Source organism: Phocoena sinus, chromosome 6 (assembly GCF_008692025.1).
Source record: "Phocoena sinus isolate mPhoSin1 chromosome 6, mPhoSin1.pri, whole genome shotgun sequence".
Classification (NCBI taxonomy): domain Eukaryota; kingdom Metazoa; phylum Chordata; class Mammalia; order Artiodactyla; family Phocoenidae; genus Phocoena; species Phocoena sinus.
This window is the reverse complement of record NC_045768.1, coordinates 82,360,253-82,379,077: the sequence shown is the minus strand read 5'-3', so window position 1 is coordinate 82,379,077 and position 18,825 is coordinate 82,360,253. Positions and strand designations below refer to the sequence as shown.

The window sequence follows — 18,825 nt, the reverse complement described above, 5'->3', positions numbered from 1 at the left end:
GTAATTCTGTTTGACTTGAGGAACTGCCAACTGTTTTCTGTAGCAGCTGAACCATTTTAAAATCCTATCAGCAATGTTCAAGGGTTCCAATTTCTCCTCACCCTTAACCAACACTTGTTATGTTCAGGTTTTAAAAATTATAGCTGTGGTTTATGTCAAAAAGTGTTTTCCTCTAAGAGTTTTATAGTGTCTGGTCTTACATTTAGGTCTTTAAAACATTTGGAGTTTATTTTTTGTGTATGGTGTTAGGAAGTGTTCTAATTTCATTCTTTTACATGTAGCTGTCCAGTTTTCCCAGCACCACTTATTCAAGAGGCTGTCTTTTCTCTATTGTACGTTCTTGCCTCCTTACGGAATCATAAAAGCAAAAACAAAAACAGAAAACCGTGGTACTGATGAACCTGGTTGCAGGGCAGGAATAAAGAGGTAGACATAGAGAATGGACTTGAGGACATGGGGTGGGAGGGCGAAGCTGGGGCGAAGTAAGAGTGGCATGGACATATATACGCTACCAAATGTGAAATAGTTGGCTGGTGGGAAGCAGCAGCATAGCACAGGGAGATCAGCTCTGTGCTCTGCGATGACCTAGAGGGGTGGGATAGGGAGGATGGGAGGGAGGCTCGAGGGAGGGGACATGGCGACACGTGTATGCATATGGCTGATTCGCTTTGTTGTGCAACAGAAACTAACACAGTATTGTGAAGCAATTACACTCCAGTAAAGATCTATTTAAAAAAATTATAGCCATCCTAGTGGGTGTGAAGTGCTATCTTATTGTGGTAACAACTAATGATGTGGAGCTTCTTTTCATGTGCTTGTTGGCCCTTTGTATTTTGCTTGCATGTTTTATGGTATCTTTCATTTAGGCTGCTCAGGACTGTCATACCAGAGCTATTAGGAAATATCTGTTGATATTTAAAAGATAAAACCAGTAATTCAGTCCTGCACATCATTTTTCCCCAGTTTTATTGAGATATAATAGACATACATCACTGTATAAGTTTAAGGTATACAGCATAATGGCTTGACTTACAAATGTTGTGAAATGATTACTGCACTACCTTTAGTTAGCATCCATTATCTCATATAAATGAAACAAAAAGAAAAAAACTTTTCCTTGTGATATGGACTCTTGGCATCTACTCTCTTAACTTCCATATATATCATATAGCAGTATTAACTATAGTTACCATGTTGTACATTATATTCCTTATACCTATTTATAACTGGAAGCTTGTACCTTTTAACTCCCTTCCTCTAATTCTCCCTCTCGCCACTTCCTGTCTCTGGTAACCACAAATCTGATTCCTTTTTCTATGAGTTTTAAAAAAGAATTAGATTCCACATATAAGTGAGATCATACAGTGTTTGTCTTTCTCTACCTGACTTATATCATTTAGCATAATGCCTTCCATGTCCATCCATGTTGTCGCAAATGGCAGGATTTTCTCATTTTTTGGTGGCTGAACAATATTCTGGTGTGTGTGTGTTCTTTGTGTATATATACATATATTCACAGATGAATGGACACTGAGGCTGTTTCCATCTCTTGACTATTGTAAATAATACTGCTATGAACATAGGGGTGCAGATATCTTTTCAAGTTAGTTTTTGTTTCCTTTCAATATATTCTCAGAAGTGGAACTTCTGATTCATATGGTAGTGCAAAATTTTTAACTTTTAACTTTTTGAGGAACCTCCATACTGTTTTCTATAGTGCCTGTACCAGTTTATAATACTGCCAACAGTGCACCAGGGTTCCCTTTTCTCCACATCCTTACCAGCATTTGTTATCTTTTTTTTTTTTAACATCTCTATTGGAGTATAATTGCTTTACAATAGTATGTTAGTTTCTGCTTTATAACAAAGTGAATCAGTTATACATATACATATGTCCCCATATCTCTTCCCTCTTGCGTCTCCCTCCCTCCCAATCCCACCCCTCTAGGTGGTCACAAAGCACCAAGCTGACCTCCCTGTGCTATGCGGCTGCTTCCCACTAGCTATCTATTTTACGTTTGGTAGTGTATATATGTCCATGCCACTCTCTCACTTCGTTCCAGCTTACCCTTCCCCCTCCCCGTATCCTTAAGTCTATTCTCTAGTAGGTCTGTGTCTTTATTCCTGTCTTGCCCCTAGGTTCTTCATGACCATTTTCTTTTTTTTTTTAGATTCCATATATATGTGTTAGCGTACAGTATTCGTTTTTCTCTTTCTGACTTACTTCACTCTGTATGACAAACACTAGGTCCATCCACCTCACTACAAATAACCCAATTTTGTTTCTTTTTATGGCTGAGTAATGTTCCATTGTATATATGTGCCACATCTTCTTTATCCATTCACCTGTTGATGGACACTTAGGTTGCTTCCATGTCCTGGGTATTGTAAATAGAGCTATAATGAACATTTTGGTACATGACTCTTTTAGAATTATGGTTTTCTCAGGGTATATGCCCAGTAGTGGGATTGCTGGGTCGTATGGTAGTTCTATTTGTAGTTTTCTAAGGAACCTCCATACTGTTCTCCATAGTGGCTGTATCAATTTACATTCCCACCAACAGTGCAAGAGGGTTCCCTTTTCCCCACACCCTCTCCAGCATTTATTGTTTCTAGATTTTTTGATGATGGCCATTCTGACCAGTGTGAGATGATATCTAATTGTAGTTTTGATTTGTATTTCTCTAATGATTAATGATGTTGAGCATTCTTTCATGTGTTTGTTGGCAATCTGTATATCTTCTTTGGAGAAATGTGTATTTAGGTCATCTGCCCATTTTTGGATTGGGTTGTTTTTTTGTTTTTGAGCTGTATGAGCTGCTTGTAAATTTTGGAGATTAATCCTTTGTCAGTTACTTCATTTGCAAATATTTTCTCCCATTCTGAGAGTTGTCTTTTCATCTTGTTTATGGTTTCCTTTGCTGTGCAAAAGCTTTGAAGTTTCATTAGGTCCCATTTGATTATTTTTGTTTTTATTTCCATTTCTCTAGGAGGTGGGTCAAAAAGGATCTTGCTGTGAGTTATGTCATAGAGTGTTCTGCCTATGTTTTCGTCTAAGAGTTTGATAGTGTCTGGGCTTACATTTAGGTCTTTAATACATTTTGAGTTTATTTTTGTATATGGTGTTAGGGAGTGTTCTAATTTCATTCTTCTACATGTAGCTGTCTTTTTATTTATTTGTTTTGTCTTTTAGATGATGACCATTCTAAAAGGCATGAAATGATATGTCCTTGTGGTTTTCATTTGCATTTCTCTAATGACTAGTGATGTTGAGGCTAGTTTTGTGTACCTGTTGGCCTTTCATTTATCCTGTTGAGAAGAAAAATGTCTATTCAGGCCTTTTCCCCATTTTGAAATTGAAGTATTTGGAGGTGGTTTTTTTTTGCTATTGAGTTGTGTGAGTTCTTTATATATTTTGGATATTAACCCCTACTCAGATATGGCTTGGAAATTTTTTTCCCATTCCATAGGTTTTCACTTTGTTGTTCGCTTCTTTTGCTTGCAGGAGCTTTTTAGTTTAATGTAGTCCCACTTGTTTTTGATTTGGTTGCTTGTGCTTTAGGGATCATAGCCAGAAAATCATTGCCAAGACTTATGTCAAGGAGCTTGTTTTCCTATGTTTTCTTCTAGGAGTTTCATGGTTTCAGGTTCTACATTTAAGTCTTTAATCCACTGCAAGTTAATTTTTGTGAGTAGTGGAAGTTTGGGGTCTAGTTTCATTCTCTCACATGTGAATATCCTCCTGCTTTGTTCTTCTTTCTCAGAATTGCTTTGGCTATTTGGGGTCTTTTGTGGTTCCATATAAATTTCAGGATTTTTTTTCTCTACTTCTGTAAAAAATTTCATTGCAATCTTGAAGGGATTGCATTGAATCTATAAATGGCTTTTGGTAGTATTGACATTTTAACAATATTAATTCTTCTAATCATGAACATGGGATACCTTTCCATTCATTTGTGTGTTCTTCAATTTCTTTCACCAGTGTCTTATAATTTTCAGAGTAGAGATCTTTCACCTCCTTGGCTAAGTTTATCCCTAAATATTTTATTGTTTTTGATGCTGTTGTAAAAGAGATCTTTTTTTTTCAGATAATTTGTTGTTACTGTATAAAAACAGTAGTGATTTTTCTATGTTAAATTTGTATACCGCAACTTCACTGAATTTGGCAGTTAGCTCCAATAGTCTTTTGGTGGAGTCTTTAGGATTTTCCATGTATAAAAACATGTCACCTGCAAATACAGATAATTTTACTTCTTCCTTTCCAGTTAGGATGCCTTTTATTTATGTTTCTTGCCTGACTGCTCTGGCCAGGACTTCCAGTACTATGTTGAACAGGAGTGGTGAGAGTGAGCACCCTTGTCTTGTTCCTAATCTTAGAGGAAAAGCTTTCAGTCTTTCACCATTGAGTATGATGTGAGCCATGGGCTTATCATATATGGCCTTTATTGTGTTGAGGTACATTCCTTCTATAGCTAATGTGTTGAGTTTTTATCAAATGGATGTAGAATTTTGTCAAAAGCTTTTTCTGCATCTATTAAGATGATCATATGATTTTTTTCTTTCATTCTGTTACTTTGATATATCACATTAATTTGTGTATGTTGAACCATCCTTGCATGCCAGCTCTAAATCCCACTTGATCACAGTAAATGATTCTTTTTTTTTCTTTAACACCTTTATTGGAGTATAATTGCTTTACAATGCTATGTTAGTTTCTGATATACAACAAAATGAATCGGCTATATATATATACATATGTTCCCATATATCTTCCCTCTTGCATCTCCCTCCCTCCCACACTCCCTCTCCCACCCCTCCAGGTGGTCACAAAGCACCAAGCTGATCTCCCTGTGCTATGCGGCTGCTTCCCACTAGCTGTGTCGACAGTACGTCTGGTAGTGTATATATGTCCATGCCTCTCTCTCGCTTTGTCACAGCTCACCCTTCCCACTCCCCATATGCTCTAGTCCATTCTCTAGTAGGTCTGTGTCTTTATTCCTGTTTTACTCCTAGGTTCTTCATGACATTGTTTTCCTTAAATTCCATATATATGTGTTAGCATACGGTATTTGTCTCTCTCTTTCTGACTTACTTCACTCGGTATGACAGACTCTAGGTCTATCCACCTCACTACAAATAACTCAACTTTGTTTCTTTTTATAGCTGAGTAATATTCCATTGTATATATGTGCCACATCTTCTTTATCCATTCATCCGATGATGGGCACTTAGGTTGTCTCCATCTCTGGGCTATCGTAAATAGAGCTGCAATGAACATTTTGGTTCATGACTCTTTTTGAATTATGGTTTTCTCAGGGTATATGCCCAGTAGTGGGATTGCTGGGTCGTATGGTAGTTCTATTTGTAGTTTTCTAAGGAACTTCCATACTGTTCTCCACAGTGGCTGTATCAATTTACATTCCCACCAACAGTGCAGGAGGGTTCCCTTTTCCCCACACCCTCTCCAGCATTTATTGTTTATAGATTTTTTGATGATGGCCATTCTGACTGGTGTGAGATGATATCTCATTGTACTTTAGATTTGCATTTCTCTAATGATTAGTGATGTTGAGCATTCTTTCATGTGTTTGTTGGCCATCTGTATATCTTCTTTGGAGAAATGTCTATTTAGGTCTTCCTGCCGATTTTTTGATTTGGTTGTTTGTTTTTCTGTTATTACACTGCATGAGCTACTTATAAATTTTGGAGATTAATCCTTTGTCAGTTGCTTCATTTGCAAATATTTTCTCCCATTCTGAGGGTTGTCTTTTCATCTTGTTTATGGTTTCCTTTGCTGTGCAAAAGCTTTGAAGTTTCATTAGGTCCCATTTGTTTATTTTTGTTTTTATTTCCATTTCTCTAGGAGGTGGGTCAAAAAGGATCTTGCTGTGATTTATGTCATACAGTGTCCTGCCTATGTTTTCCTCTAAGAGTTTGATAGTTTCTGGCCTTACATTTAGGTCTTTAATCCATTTTGAGCTTATTTTTGTGTATGGTGTTAGGGAGTGATCTAATCTCATACTTTTACATGTTCCTGTCCAGTTTTCCCAGCACCACTTATTGAAGAGGCTGTCCTTTCTCCACTGTACATTCCTGCCACCTTTATCAAAGATAAGTTGACCATATGTGCATGGGTGTATCTCGTGGCTTTCTATGCTGTTGTATTGACCTATATTTCTGTTTTTGTGCCAGTACCATACTGTCTTGATTACTGTAGCTTTGTAGTATAGTCTGAAGTCAGGGAGCCTGATTCCTCCGGCTCCGTTTTTCGTTCTCAAGATTGCTTTGGCTATTCGGGGTCTTTTGTGTTTCCATACAAATTGTGAAATTTTTTGTTCCAGTTCTGTGAAAAATGCCAGTGGTAGTTTGATAGGGATTGCATTGAATCTGTAGATTGCTTTGGGTAGTAGAGTCATTTTCACAATGTTGATTCTTCCAATCCAAGAACATGGTATATCTCTCCATCTATTTGTATCATCTTTAATTTCTTTCATCAACGTCTTATAATTTTCTGCATACAGGTCTTTTGTCTCCTAGGTAGGTTTATTCCTAGATATTTTATTCTTTTCGTTGCAATGGTAAATGGAAGTGTTTTTTTTTATTTCACTTCCATATTTTTCATCATTAGTGTATAGGAATACAAGAGATTTCTGTGCATTAATTTTGTATCCTGCTACTTTCCCAAATTCATTGATTAGCTCTAGTAGTTTTCTGGTAGCATCTTTAGGATTCTCTATGGATAGTATCATGTCATCTGCAAATAGTGACAGCTTTACTTCTTTGTTTCCGATTTGGATTCCTTTTATTTCCTTTTCTTCTCGGATTGCTGTGGCTAAAACTTCCAAAACTATGTTGAATAAGAGTGGTGAGAATGGACAACCTTGTCTTCTTCCTGATCTTAGTGGAAATGCTTTCAGTTTTTCACCATTGAGGACGATGTTGGCTGTGGGTTTGTCATATATGGCCTTTATTATGTTGAGGAAAGTTCCCTCTATGCCTACTTTCTGCAGGGTTTTTATCCTAAATGGGTGTTGAATTTTGTTGAAAGCTTTCTCTGCATCTATTGAGATGATCATATGGTTTTTCTCCTTCAATTTGTTAATATGGTGTATCACGTTGATTGCTTTGCGTATATTGAAGAATCCTTCCATTCCTGGAATAAACCCCACTTGATCATGGTGTATGATCCGTTTAATGTGCTGTTGGATTCTGTTTGCTAGTATTTTGTTGAGGATTTTTGCATATATGTTCATCAGTGATATTGGCCTGTAGTTTTCTTTCTTTGTGACATCCTTGTCTGGTTTTGGTATCAGGGTGATGATGGCTTTGTAGAATGAGTTTGGGAGTGTTCTTCTCTCTGCTATAGTTTGGAAGAGTTTGAGAAGGATAGGTGTTAGCTCTTCTCTAAATGTCTGATAGAAGTCGCCTGTGAAGCCATCTGGTCCTGGGCTTTTGTTTGTTGGAAGATTTTTAATTACAGTTTCAATTTCAGTGCTTTTGATTGGTCTATTCATATTTTCTATTTCTTCCTGATTTAGTCGTGGCAGGTTGTGCATTTCTAAGAATTTGTCCGTTTCTTCCAGGTTGTCCATTTTATTGGCATATAGTTGCTTGTAGTAATCTCTCATGATCTTTTGTATTTCTGCAGTGTCTGTTGTTATTTCTCCTTTTTCATTTCTAATTCTATTGATTTGCGTCTTCTCCCTTTTTTTCTTGAGGAGTCTGGCTAATGGTTTATCAATTTTGTTTATCTTCTCAAAGAACCAGCTTTTAGTTTTATTGATCTTTGCTGTCGTTTCCTTCATTTCTTTTTCATTTATTTCTGATCTGATGTTTATGATTTCTTTCCTTCTGCTAACTTTGCGATTGTTTGTTCTTCTTTCTGTAATTGCTTTAGGTGCAAGGTTAAGTTGTTTATTCGAGATGTTTCCTGTTTCTTAAGGTAGGATTTTATTGCCATAAACTTTCCTCTTAGAACTGCTTTTGCTGCATCCCATAGATTTTGAGTTGTCGTGTTTCCATTGTCATTTGTTTCTAGGTACTTTTTAATTTCCTCTTTGATTTCTTCAGTGATCACTTTGTTATTAAGTAGTGTATTGTTTAGCCTCCATGTGTTTGTATTTTTTACAGAACTTTTCCTGTAATTGATACCTAGTCTCATAGCGTTGTGGTCGGAAAAGGTACTTGATACAATTTAAATTTGCTTAAATTTGTCAAGGCTTGATTTGTGACCCAAGATATGATCTATCCTGGAGAATGTTCCATGAGCACTTGAGAAAAATGTGTATTCTGTTGCTTTTGGATGGAGTGTCCTTTAAATATCAATTAAGTCCACCTTGTTTAATGTATCATTTAAAGCTTGTGTTTCCTTATTTATTTTCATTTTGGATGATCTGTCCATTGGTGAAAGTGGGGTGTTAAAGTCCCCTACTATGAATGTGTTACTGTCGATCTCCCCTTTTATAGCTGTTAGTATTTGCCTTATGTATTGAGGTGCTCCTACGTTGGGTGCATAAATATTTACAATTGTTATATCTTCTTCTTGGATCAATCCCTTGATCATTATGTAGTGTCCTTCTTTGTCTCTTCTAATAGTCTTTATTTTAAAGTCTATTTTGTCTGATTTGAGAATTGGTACTCCAGCTTTCTTTTGGTTTCCATTTGCATGAAATATCTTTTTGCATCCCCTTACTTTCCTCGTGTATGTGTCTTTAGGTCTGAAGTGGGTCTCTTGAAGACAGCAAATATATGGGCCTTGTTTTTGTATCCATTCAGCCAATCTGTGTCTTTTTGTGGGAGCATTTAGTCCATTTACATTTGAGGTAATTATCAATATGTATGTTCCTATTACCATTTTCTTAATTGTTTTGGGTTCTTTATTGTAGTTCTTTTCCTTCTCTTGTGTTTCTTGCCTAGAGAAGTACCTTTAGCGGTTGTTGTAGAGCTGGTTTGGTGGTTCTGAACTCTCTCAGCTTTTGCTTGTCTGTAAAGGTTTTAATTTCTCCATCAAATCTGAATGAGATCCTTGCTGGGTAGAGTAATCTTGGTTGCAGGTTTTTCTCCTTCATCACTTTAAATATGTCCTGCCAGTCCCTTCTGGCTTGCAGGGTTTCTGCTGAAAGATTAGCTGTTAACCTTATGGGGATTCCCTTGTGTGTTATTTGTTGTTTTTCCCTTGCTGCTTTTAATATGTTTTGTTGGTATTTAATTTTTGACAGTTTGATTAATATATGTCTTGGCATATTTCTCCTTGGATTTATCCTGTATGGGACTCTTTGTGCTTCCTGGATTTGATTAACTATTTCCTTTCCCATATTAGGGAAGTTTTCAACTATAATCTCTTCAAATATTTTCTCAGTCCCTTTCTTTTTCTCTTCTTCTTCTGGAACCCCTATAATTCCAATGTTGGTGCGTTTAATGTTGTCCCAGAGGTCTCTGAGACTGTCCTCAGTTCTTTTCATTCTTTTTTTCTTTATCGTTCTTTTTTCTTTATTCTGCTCTGCAGTAGTTATTTCCACTATTTTATCTTCCAGGTCACTTATCCATTCTTCTGCCTCAGTTATTCTGCTATTGATCCCATCTAGAGTATTTTTCATTTCATTTATTGTGCATCATTGTTTGTTTCATCTTTAGTTTGTCTAGGTCCTTGTTAAATGTTTCTTGCATTTTGTCTATTTCCAAGATTTTGGATCATCTTTACTATCATTATTCTGAATTCTTTTTCAGGTAGACTGCCTATTTCCTCTTCATTTGTTAGGTCTGGTGCGTTTTTATCATCTTGCTCCTTCATCTGCTGTGTGTTTTTCTGTCTTCTCATTTTGCTTATCTTTCCTGTGTCTGTGGTCTCCTTTTTGCAGGCTGCAGGGTCGTAGTTTCTTTTGTTTTTGGTGTCTGTCCCCAGTGGCTAAGGTTGGTTCAGTGGGTTATGTAGGGTTCCTGGTGGAGGGGACTAGTGCCTGTGTTCTGGTGGATGAGGCTAGATCTTGTCTTTCTGGTGGGCAGGTGCACGTCTGGTGGTGTGTTTTGGGGTGTCTGTGGACTTATTATGATTTTGGGCAGCCTCTCTGCTAATGGGTGGTGTTGTGTTCCTGTCTTGCTAGTTGTTTGGCATAGGATGTCCAGCACTGTAGCTTGCTGGTCGTTGAGTGAAGCTGGGTACTGGTGTTGAGGTGGAGATCTCTGGGAGATTTTTGCTGTTTGATATTATGTGGAGCTGGGAGGTCTCTTGTGGACCCGTGTCCTGAAGTTGGCTCTCCCATGTCAGAGGCACAGCACTGACTCCTGGCTGCAGCGCCAAGAGCCTTTCATCCACACGGCTTTTGGGAGGTCTGAGGTCTTCTGCCAGCGTTCAGTAGGTGTTCTATAGGAGTTGTTCCACGTGTAGATGTATTTCTGGTGTATCTGTGGGGAGGAAGGTGATCTCCATGTCTTACTCTTCTGCCATCTTCCCGGAAGTCTAGTAAATGATTCTTTTAATGTGCTGCTGGATTCAGTTTTCTAGTATTAAGAATTTCTGCATCTGTATTCATCAGGCATGTTGGTCTGTAGTTTTCTAATAGTGTCCTTTTTGGCTTTGGTATCAGGGTAATGTTGGCCTCACAAAGTAAGACTGGGAGTGTTCCCTCCACTTTGATATTTTTGGAAGGGTTGAGAAGGATTGGTGTTAATTCTTTAAAATTCACCAGTGAAGCCATCTTGTCCTTGGCTTTTCTTCACTGGGAGATTTTTGATTACCATTTCAATCTCCTTACTAGTAATTAGTTGATTCAGACTTTTTATTTCTTCTTGTTTCTGTCTTGGTAGTTTGTATGTTTCTGAGAATTTTTCCATTTTCTCTAGGTTGTCCAGTTTGTTGGTGTATATTTGTTCATAGTAGCCTTTTATGATCCTTTGTATTTCTGTGGTATCAGTTGTAATGTTTCCTTTTTCATTTATAATTTTGTTAATTTGGGTTCTCTCTTTTTTCCTTGGTTAGTCTAGCTAAAATTTTGTCAATTCTGTTTATCTTTTCAAAGAACCAACTCTTAGTTTGGTTAATCTTTCCTGTTTTCCTGTTCTCTATTTTATTCTTTAGTTTTTCCTTTTTTCTGCCAACTTTGGGCTCAGTTTGACCACCATTTTCTAGTTCCTTAATGCATAGAGTTAGGGTTTTTTATCTTTCTTGCCTCTTAATGTAGGCATTTATTGCTATGAAGTTCCCTCTTAGAACTGCTTTTGCTGCATCCCATAAGTTTTGGTATGTTGTATCTCCATTTTTGTTTCTCAAGATAATTTCCTTGTTAATTTCTTCTTTAACTATTGGTTGTTCAGGAGATTGTTTAATTTCCATTATTCATGAACTTTCCAGTTTTTCTCTTACTGATTTCTAGTTTCACACCATTGTGGTCAGAGAAGGTACTCAGTATGATTTCAGTCTTCTTAAATTTGCTAAGATTTATTTTATGGCCTAACATATGGTCTTTCCTAGAAAATGTTCCATGTGCACTTGAGAAGAATGTGTATTTTGCTGTTGTCAGATAGAATGTTCTCTGTTAGGTCCATTTGGTCTATAGTGTTGCTGAAATCTGCTGTTTCCTTATTGATTCTCTGTCTGTATGAGCTGTTCATTGTTGTGAGTGGAGTATGAAAGTCCCCAGTGTTATTGTATTACTGTTTATGTCTCCTTTTAGCTGGGTTAGATTTTGATTTATGAATTTGGGTGCACCAATGTTGGGCACATAAATATTTACAATTGTTGTATCTTTTTGATGTAGTGACTCCTTTATCATTACCTTCTTTGTATATTTTTACCATTTTTAGTTTACAGTCTTTTTTTTTTAACATCTTTAGTGGAGTATAGTTGCTTTACAATGGCATGTTAGTTTCTGCTTTATAACAAAGTCAATCAGTTATACGTATACATATGGCCCCATATCTCTTCCCTCTTGCATCTCCCTCCCTCCCACCCTCCCTATCCCACCCCTCTAGGCAGTCACAGAGCACTGAGCTGATCTCCCTGTGCTATGCGGCTGCTTCCCACTAGCTATCTGTTTTACATTTGGTAGTGTATATATGTCCATGCCACTCTCTCTTTGTCCCACCTTACCCTTCCCCACCCCGTATCCTCAAGTCCATTCTCTATTTTGTCTGATGTAAGTATTGCTACCTCTGCTTTTTATTTTGCCATTTGCTTGAAATATAGTTTTCCATCCCTTCACTCTCAGTCTATGTGTGTCTTTATGTCTAAAGTGAGTTTCTTGTAGGCAGCATATCATTGGATCTTGTTTTTTAATTTATTCAGCCATTCTGTGTCTTTTGATTGCAAAATGTAATCCATTTATGTTTAAATTATTGATTTAAAAAAGGGGGCTTACAATTGCCATTTTGTTACTTACTGTCTGGCTGTTTTGTAGATCCATTGTTCCTTGTTTCTTACCGTGCTGTTTCTTATTTTGATGTTTTGTGGTATCAGTATGCTTTGACTTCTTTATCATGTTCCTTTTGTAATTACTACAGGTTTTTCCCTTGTGGTTACCGTGAAGCTTACATAAAAATATCTTAAAATTCTAACACTCCAGTTTAAGCTAATAACAACTTAATTTCAATACAATTCCTGAGCTTTACACTTTTACTTCTCCTCCCCCTCACATTTTAGGTTATTGATATTACAATTTGCTTTTGTTTTTGTATAACTAATAACAGATTATTTTAGGTATGGTTATATTTTAGGTTATTGATATTACAATTTGCTTTTGTTTTTGTATAACTAATAACAGATTATTTTAGGTATGGTTATATTTTAGGTTATTGATATTACAATTTGCTTTTGTTTTTGTATAACTAATAACAGATTATTTTAGGTATGGTTATTTTTACATTTGTTTTTTAACTTGTAAACTAGATTTATAAGTGAATTGTGCACCAGCATTACCGTACAGAATCTAACTTTGACTATATTACCAGTGAGTTTTATACTGCCTTCTTACTTTTTATGATGATAATTAGTGTCCTTTCCACATAACAGACTCCCTTTAGCATTTCTTGTAAGGTAGGTCTAATGGTGATGAATTCCTTCAGTTTTTGTTTGTTTGGGAAAGTCTTTATCCCTCCATTTCTGAAGGACAGCTTTGCCAGGTATAGCATTCTTGGTTGACAGTTTCTTTCTTTCAATATTTTGAGTATGTCATGCCATTAGCTTCTGGCCTGAAAAGTTTCTGTTGAGAAATCTGCCAGTAGTCTTAAGGGCGCACCCTTACATTAACTTATCTCTTTTCTCTTGCTGGTTTTAAAATTCTTTTGTCTTTGACTCTTGACAATTTATATTTATGTCTCAGTAGAGCCCTTTTTGAGTTCAACCTATTTGGGATCCTTTGGGCCTCTTGATGTCTATTTCTCTTCCCAGGTTTGGGAAGTTTTCAGCCATTACTGTCTTTAATATATTTTCTGTCCTTTTTCTCTTCTCTTTTTGAAATTCCTTTAATACTAATATTGTTTCTTTTCATTGTGTCCTGTTAAGTCCTATGGGCTGGGGCTGGATTCACTTTTTTTCATTCTTTTTTCTTTTTGCTTCTCTGACTGGATAATTTCAAATGTCCTATCTTCCAGGTCACTGATTCTTTCTTCTGCCTTGTTGAGTCTTCTTTTGAAGATCTCTATTGATTTCTTCATTTCAGTTATTATATTTTTCAGCTCTAGGATTTCTGTTTGGTTTTTAAAAATGGTTTCTGTTTCTTTGTTGAGCTTCTCATTTTGCTCATTCATTGCTTTCCTAATTTTGTTTAGTTGTCATGTGTTCTTGTAGTTCACTAAACTTCTTTAAGAGGATTTTTCTGAATTATTTGATAGTTCATAGATCTCCATTTCTTTAGGGTTATTAGTGCTTTTTTAGTTTCCTTTAATGTTGTCATATTTACCTGATTTTTCATGGTCCTTGATTCCTTACGCTGGTATTTGTGCATTTGAGTAAAGGGTCTCCTCTTCCAGATTTTGCAGATTTGCTTTGGATTCATCAGCCAGCTCAGTTTGGGTTTCTGGTGTCTGCTATTAGCATCCTTGGGCAGGTGAGACCTGCTATGAGAGTCTATTTTGGGGCAACTGTTTAAGCTCTGAGATTGTGGATGGGGGTGTGTGCCACTGGCTGAGAACAGCTGGATAGGACTGAGGGCTTCATTCCATGCCCAACTGGCTATAGTATAGGCTCTTTTGTCTGGATTTTCTGGTCAGGCTTACTAGATGGTTGGGACTAGGAACTATACTCAGCAGTAAATGGGGCTATGAATTAACTTCCCTACCCTGGTAGGGCAGCAGGATGGACCCAGGGCCTGCATGGCTCATTGTTTGGGGACCCAAGTCAGGCAAGAGTGTTTACTGGATATCCTGGTCAGGTGAGACTACCAGTTTTGCTCTGCAGACAGGGGAAGCCATGGGCTATACTTTTGGTTCAAATGCCACTGTTAGGCAGGCCTGTTGGATGGGCTACACAGCTTTCTGTGTGCTCTGGTAAGGTTTCCTGGTCAGATAAGCTGAAGGCTGTATTTAGCAATGAGTCAGGCTATGACTTAGTTTCCCTACGTAAGCTAATTTAGGCACAGGGGGAGAAGCAGCTCCTAGGCCACTCTGTTTGTGGTCTTCAATCAATCTGATCCAGGCCCCAAGTTCCATGGCCAAACTGGACCACTTGCTTTGCTCTAAAAGCAATCAGCTCTGCCTGCCCACCTCTCAGCTCCAGTGTGGCTGGATAATGCAGCTTCCAGGTGTTCTTACCAGCCCTTCCTGTCAGATGGAGCTGTGACTCAGCCCTCCTGCCTGGGTAGGACTGGGAGAGCCCACTTCAGGTAACTCCCAAACTTTCCCAAACAGGCTTTCTGGTTGGAAGGGACAGGGATCTAGGATCCACAGTGGGTGGGGTTATGACTCAGTTCTTCTGCCTGGGTGTGAGTAGACCAGGCTCCAGGCTGTCAAAACTCCTCCTCTGAGGATCTGAATCTGGCAGTCCTTTCCCCGGTTAGATGCACCACCAACTAGATTCTGCATGTGAGCACAGCCACTGGTTGGGACTAGTACTTGGCTCTGCAGGTAGGAACTCAGTCTGCCACGATCTGAGTGCTGACTGTTGGAAGCCGCCCCCCCGCCTTCTCCATCATGAATTCCCAGTGGTTGAGCCCCACAGATTCCCCTGTGATACTGGGGGGTGAAATATACAAAGTAAGGGCTCCCATGAAGTGACCCACAATGCTAGGCGGGGAGCTGGATGTCACCCCTGGCTCTCTTTTCCCACTGAAGGAACTGGAGTCTCTGAGGAGATCTCTCAGTGTGATGTTGTGCCAGCCTAGGGGAGAAGCAGTGTGATCAGCACAGCCATTCCTCTTACCCTCCCAATGCAGTCTGTCTTGGTCTCTGTGGTACAGGAGGGTACTTCAGCCTCAATTCCATGTTTTAGGATTTTCTCAGTGGTGTCTTGTCCGTGAATGGTTGTTAGTTGTTCTTCCTGTGAGGGGAAGAGAAGTCAGGAACAACCGATGTTGGCATCTTGGTGACATCACTTCCTGTACATCTTGAAGAGAGGAAAATACTGAAATGCATTCATTAAAAGCAGGCTTACAGTTACCTAATTTGGTATTATACTGTACGTCCCTCCCGGGGAACATTTCTTTGATTCTACCTTTCCCACTAAGAACCCAAGACTCAAAATTAGGAGAACTGGCCTTAGGCCTGTTATTTGAAGGGTTTCCCATCTATAAAATGAAGGGTTGAGAAATACCTCTCCCCCAATAAAGGTTAAGAAATAATGTCCACACCTTTTGACCAAGCAATTTTTCTTTCAGACATCTGTCCAATGAGCTGAAACAAGAGGTGATAAAGGCTGTATATGTAAAGATGTCTCATAGCAGTCTTTTTTCACAACTGTAAAGCAATCTAAATGTTCGCCAATAGGCAACTATTATTGTATTAACTAAGTAGAAAATTTGGCAACCATTATAAATGCCAGTGGGCGTTTATGTCAACAGAGAAAATGTCTAAGTTAAAATGTTAAAGGAACAAGATGTGAATTTGTTCATACAGATATGATTGCAGTTATATGAAACAAGAAACCACAAAATTGTGCCTAGAATGAAGACTAGAAAAAATACATAACATAATAAAATATCCCATTAGACAGTAGACTAATCTTACTACAATACTTTATTGGATGACAGTGTTGACTTCCAAAAGACACTACTCAAAATTATAATAGTGATTTCTTGTAATTTTGTTCTTGTAAACATGACCAAAGTTGGGGGGGGGGGTTTCAGACCATAATTGCACATGTAAATATTGTAAATACTGCCAACCATTTGAGCTATTCGGTTATCTTGGGTTTAACACGTTGACCTTAGAACTTATGGTATAGGATCTATACTAAAAATGACTGTTAAAAGTCAGGATTCCACAGAACAATTTCATGGATTCCCTAATTTCCATTTACAGATTTTTGTGGAAGAAGAAAACTTGAAATTTAAGATTAAGAAAAATACGTCTCTTTACAGGTGTTCCATTGCCCAAAGAAGATGACATTTCTGCCCCCTTGACCTCCAGCTCACCAGTAAAGGAATCCCATGAGTATGAAGAGCCCTCAAGTGAAGAGGAAGATAAAATAAAAGAAGAGCCCTTGACCATCTCTGAACTGGCATACAACCCAAGTGCCAGCCTGCTCCCTACCCCCATTGATGATGATGAGATTGACATGCTCTTTGACTGTCCATCTAGGCTGGAGTTGGAAAAAGAAGACACAGATTCGTTTGAGGAACTAGAAGCAGATGAAAACGCCTTTTTAATGGCCGAAGAAGAAGAGCTGAAGGAGGCTCACCAAGCTTTGTCATGGAGCTATGACATTCTGAGTGGCCATATTCGGGTGAACCCACTGGTCAAGAGTTTTTCCCGGCTTCTTGTGGTGGGCCTGGGCCTGCTGCTCTTTGTATTCCCCCTGCTCCTCCTCCTTTTGGAGTCAGGTATTGATCTCTCCTTCTTATGTGAAATCCGCCAGACGCCCGAGTTTGAGCAGTTTCACTATGAATACTACTGTCCTCTCAAGGAGTGGGTGGCTGGCAAAGTCAACCTCGTTCTTTACATGCTGGGTTGCTCATAAAGCTCGTATCTCATATGACTAAGGGCTATATTCAATACTAGTGATTTCTTTTTTTTTTTCAGCAAAGGCCTTGTTCTGAATGGTCACAGGACCATCAACAGGTGTTCTTTACTCATAACTGATTATTCAGACCTTTAAGTTAGCTTTCCATAATTCACTGCAAGTAAATAAGTTTAAATCAAATACAGTTATTTTAGTTACAGGTCAGGAAGATGGCCTCTAAATAACCAAAAATATGTTTATTTTTTATTATAGTACAGACATACTCTTTATTATAATAAATTGAGCTGAATTAGATTTCCTCCTTTTTTAATAGTTAACACCATTATAAGCTATAAGGTTCAGAATCAGAGTTTTAGTAAAAACCCAAGAGAAACTTTTTTGAATATAATCCTTAGTGAAAACAATGTTCTCTAACCAATGCCTATACAACTAAATTTATGCTGGGCTTTTGTTTTTGTTTTTTTAAAAATATTTATATGTGTTCAAAATATTTTGGTAAATTTTTAGCAAAAAAAAAAAAAAAGAAGCCTCCTGGAGTTATTTAAGTGTACAGATTGTAAGACTAATGCACAAAGGGTATGTCAGGAATTTTTTAATGTTTTGGCACTGGTTTGTTTTTTAAAATATTTTTGGCTGAACATAATTTGTTGTTACCTGCATATGAGATAGAAAAAGAAAATAGGTAGAAAAACACTGTAGAAAGTAAGCTTCTGAAACAGATGATGGAACTGGAGGAAATAGAAATTGAGAGCATCAAGTGGACACAGGGTCCATTTTTCAAAGTATTTGGACAAGATGATTCGTTACTTTCATTTGCATCCTGTCCATATATTTTGGCTCTGGAAATAGAATGTTTTTAAAATAAAGTAAAACTTTAAAGGAAAAAAAGTTAAAGGAGATGCTAGTTAATTGCATATTATTGTACATTAACCCAAGAGTGGAAGCAGATGGGAATTGGACAACTGGTAAGTTGCAAAACAAGAGTTCTGGTGAGGCTGGTAGGCAAGTGATGGTAGACAAATGATCTATTTTATGAAAGTGATGGTGATGCAAGGTATTGGATGATGTAAAGAACAGTATACTCACTGTCCAAGTTGACATGAATATGTTTAAGTGGATCTAAATAAAAGTGGAGAAACTTGAAGGCACGTTTTTTGGTCCCTCATGCCATTCATTGAGATTCTGTGGAAGAAACTTTAAAAGGTGTGTGTGTGTGTGTGTGTGTGTGTGTGTGTGTGTGTGAGAAAGAGAGAGAAAAAGAGTGAGAAAGAGTGTGAAGAGAATGGATTTTGGCTTTTTGATAAATGCCTATGATCTTTCTTTGTGGCAGTCATTATACTCTTTTCCTTTCCTGGTTTCCTTAAGATTTTTAACTCATTCATAATTGGGGCTCTCATTAAGAAAGTTGAAGGGACTCAACTCATTAGATAATATACCATTTCAGCTTGGGTGAAGTAGTGAAATGACTCCCTAACTAGACAGTAGGTGGGACAAATGCTCTACTACCTTCCTTCATACCATTAAATCCATGACAGAAAGGCTCTGAGGCTTTCCATGCACAGTACTTACCAATACTGTGAAAGAAAAGAGTATGGAACTTAGGGCATAGAGATTTCTCCATAGATTGTAAATGAAGGCATGGAATATTTTCAAAGGGATTGGGCTGCCTATAATCTCTCCCTAACTCCAAGTCTATCATTAACATAATCTCCAAATTG

The 18,825-nt window shown here is 37.7% G+C and overlaps 1 protein-coding gene across 1 annotated transcript in view; it reads left to right on the top strand.

Annotated features, from left to right (window-relative positions):
- Nucleotides 1-18,255, top strand: part of FRMD3 (FERM domain containing 3) — a 307,038-nt gene extending 288,783 nt beyond the window's left edge. Inside the window, exon 14 of the mRNA XM_032634061.1 lies at nt 16,506-18,255. Coding sequence (XP_032489952.1) covers nt 16,506-17,104 — 599 coding nt within the window. The 3' untranslated portion in view covers nt 17,105-18,255. The remainder of the gene's footprint in view (nt 1-16,505) is intronic.
- Nucleotides 18,256-18,825: the final 570 nt, after the last annotated feature.